The following is a 3318-nucleotide window of genomic DNA, read 5'->3' on the forward strand; positions in this document are numbered from 1 at the left end:
CAAGCTTCTTCCACGTGCTGTCCTTCACCAAAACCCTCAGCTATGGCCTGCTAGAGAAGTCAGAGTCGGTGGCCAACAGTCCTTGGCTCACGTTATCGAAGGAAAAGAAGAAAGTGCTGATTTCCTGGGGCACAAGTTGGCACTCACTAGACTACAGATCCAACGTCACCAGTGCACGTTACAGAGATCATCAGAAGGTGAGATCATGCCACTCTTCGGTTATGATCACGCTGCTTTCAAACCACTACCTGCAGATAACAGGATCCATCAACCCAAACCCATCAGAACACTCGTACTTGACTTCAGGCCATTTTAACTACAGCTCCTAATTTGCGTGAGCCCACTATAGACAATCTGACTGTAGGAACCTTTGATTGGTGAATTCCAGCTTTCCAGTGTAAACATGATTAGTTATAAATCATATAACTATTACAGTTGCCTATGCAGCTATTTCACAGCCCTGTATTAAAATATAGGAACATCAATATTTTCTTATCTAGCAGCCATGTTCCAAGTTCTGTTTCTCTTTGTGAAATACTGTTCTGCCTTCTCCCATCTCCACTCCATCAGGGAGTATGTCATGGCACCAAACTCATCTGCAAAGACACAGGGAAGGAAAAAGGATAGAATTCACTTATTCAGAGGACAAAATTAATCTTGAGGTAATTGTGAGACACATTCATTTTGAAAGTGCTATATGGAGGATAAAAACCTATCAGAGGATCAAAGCCGTTGGCTCACTGCATATTCTGCAGCTCCTTTTATGTCACTGTTTCAGCTTCAGATGTGGGCTTGCTAATGTTAGAATCCCCACCAGGGAGGAGAGGACACCACAGAAACCAATCACTCCTGGGTTGGTCTTGTAGATCCCTAGCGTATCCAAAGGACCCGAGAGATCACAGAGATTCTTCACCAAGTCCAGCAGCAAAGGAGGATGTCTTTTCAGTGTCTGAAACAGCAGGGAGAAAAAAATGTGCAAACCATCACATTTCACACAGTTTAGTTCCTGATTGTGTTTGTCCCAGAAGGAATTCTCCTTTGTCTTTGCTTCCTGTACAGCTTGTTCCAGCCTCCAGGAGATCTCATACCAGTCCCTGGCTAGATTCATCAGGAGTGAAAAGTAGTAACACTTGGTAGCCCAATTCCGCCATTTCGGCTTATCGACATCAGGTTGGAGCCCAATGCTCTTCAACCACAGGACCGCATCGCAGACGAAGTAGAGGGCACGGGCCAGGTTGGAGGCTGTAAGGCAGAAGCGAGGAACCACATCTGGCAGCTCTGTAGTTCTCCTGGCTGCTGCCAAGGCGTGTACCATGTTGCCTAGTCTGAACACTGCAAGAAACCCCACAAAGGTTAGCACGACCTCATCTTTACCGCAGAGATGCAGCCCTACGCACGACAACTTGGCATGTCACCGTCCACGTGTACATTTAAAAAACTTAGTGGGCTTTGTAAGCTTAAGCATTTTCTTCTCAGTGTGAGAAGCTAGTATTAGCGAGGAAAGGGCTGTAAACATGTCAGTTCTGTCCTGCACCAGCCCAGGACCTACACAAAAATTTTGTCAATAGCCAGGACTTGCAGCCTTCCCCTGGGTGCCCTCTGGACCAATACCATCCACGGCTCTGAACCAGTCAGTGTCAGCAAAAAAAGTGACACAAACCGAGCCCCCAACTTCAGCTGTACGCTTCACTGGATTTCACCTAACTCTGTGGACAGGAGATGTTACTGCACCAACTCTGTTGCAACCACGAGCTACAACTTTCCTAAGCTTCTGTGAAAGTTGGTGATTCACACGCTGAGCATACCGAGACCCACGTGCCTCCTCAGCCACAAATTTGTCAGAGGTACACATAGTTCCCTGCAAACAGGAACACGTAGTCCATTGCAAGCTATAATATATGGCAAGTCTGATTTCACCCACTGCACAGTTTAGGTTTCACCCCGTGATTGTTAATACTATATTATGCAAAATAGTTTTCATAACCTGCTGCGCTGGCACAGTGACAGATACTGGTAGCACCCAAGCTTAGTGGAACTGCAAGAGTCCTGAATTTAGGCCTGACGTCTATTAGCCATTTGTTTAGCAGAAGCAAGAGAATTAAGGCTATGCTGATAAAACAGCTGGCCTCTCTGCTAAAAATTAAGAAACTACCATACTTTGGAGCAAACTGGAATAATAAAACAAATCCATGGTAACACATTATAGTATTTGCCTCATATATTGAAGTTGTTCCAGGATTGAGCAATTGATAAGTAGGTGTAAGGTCAACCTGAAAGCAAGCAATACAACCACAGCAACAGCGTAACCATAATGGATGCAACTGTGACACAGAATGAAGTGATGCAAATGGTTAGACTATGAGAAAAGTATGGAACACTATATGATTTAGTAGAGGATAAATGCTAAAGAAAATTAATATGCAAAGTAGGATATAAGGCCATATTGAAGGATGGCCCTTCAGAGCTGATGTTATTGGGATGATGATCTTTAACATTAGGCCATCTCAACCCATTAGCTGGAAGGACTAATAAGAACACAGTAAGCCAGCCTTGCATTGTAACGGTGTGGTCCGTCCTTAAACAGAGATGACAACTTGCTCTCTGCAGCAACAGCTGACTATTAACTTATTTCTCTAGTTCTGCCAGTGATACTTCAGATTGCCTGATTGGAGAGGAGGCTGAGGAAGTAACAAATGTCTATTTGGCCCTATCTAGCCTGGCAAGCCAAGGCAGGGATAAGGTCTACTGGCAATTTTGTGGATATACTAAAAGAAGTTTTGTGTCTCAAGGTAAGTTAACAACAGAAAATGCAAGGCCAGGAGCTGTTTTGCTGGAAGGAACAAGTGAAGAAGGACTTATCCCTCTAGACACCAGGTACTTACTTTTCCGGCCAGAGCTCATGCTAGATTCCAACTGCTTGAGTTTCATTACCAGCTTCTCTTTATCAGCCTTATGCTCTATTAAATAGCTAAGCAACATGCATGTGTACTGAGTGGCTCTGGAATGGAAAAAAATGAGGAAAACGGTACACAGGTGAAACACGGACAATTCACAGGAATGGCAGCGGCAGGGCAGCGTTTATTTCCGAGCTTAAGGTCACCCCTCGGCACCCTCGCAGTGCCAGGGTGAGTTAAAGGCGGGGGAAGGGGCACAAGCGCAGGCGGGGCGGCTGAGGACAGGCAAAGCGGCGGGCAGCAAGGGGTCAGTACGGCAGGAGAGGGGCTGGTGCCCGCCCAGGGGGTCCAGGCGGCTCTCCTGCCTGAGGCAGGGGACCCTAAAGCGGCTGGGGGCTGTGTGAGGTGCCTGCTGAGGGCCCCA

General features: G+C 46.3%; 1 protein-coding gene across 1 annotated transcript; it reads right to left on the reverse strand.

Moving 5' to 3' along the window:
- Positions 1-766: 766 nt before the first annotated feature.
- PEX11A (peroxisomal biogenesis factor 11 alpha) lies at positions 767-2998 on the reverse strand (the record flags this gene model as incomplete). Its single annotated transcript, XM_009707140.1, has 2 exons — positions 767-1332; positions 2883-2998. Coding segments are annotated over 2 exons (682 nt in total), but the record flags the coding sequence as incomplete, so codon positions are not given.
- Between the last annotated feature and the right edge of the window lie 320 nt (positions 2999-3318).

Source organism: Cariama cristata, unplaced genomic scaffold (genome assembly GCF_000690535.1).
Source record: "Cariama cristata isolate BGI_N322 unplaced genomic scaffold, ASM69053v1 scaffold23949, whole genome shotgun sequence".
Taxonomy (NCBI): Eukaryota; Metazoa; Chordata; class Aves; order Cariamiformes; family Cariamidae; genus Cariama; species Cariama cristata.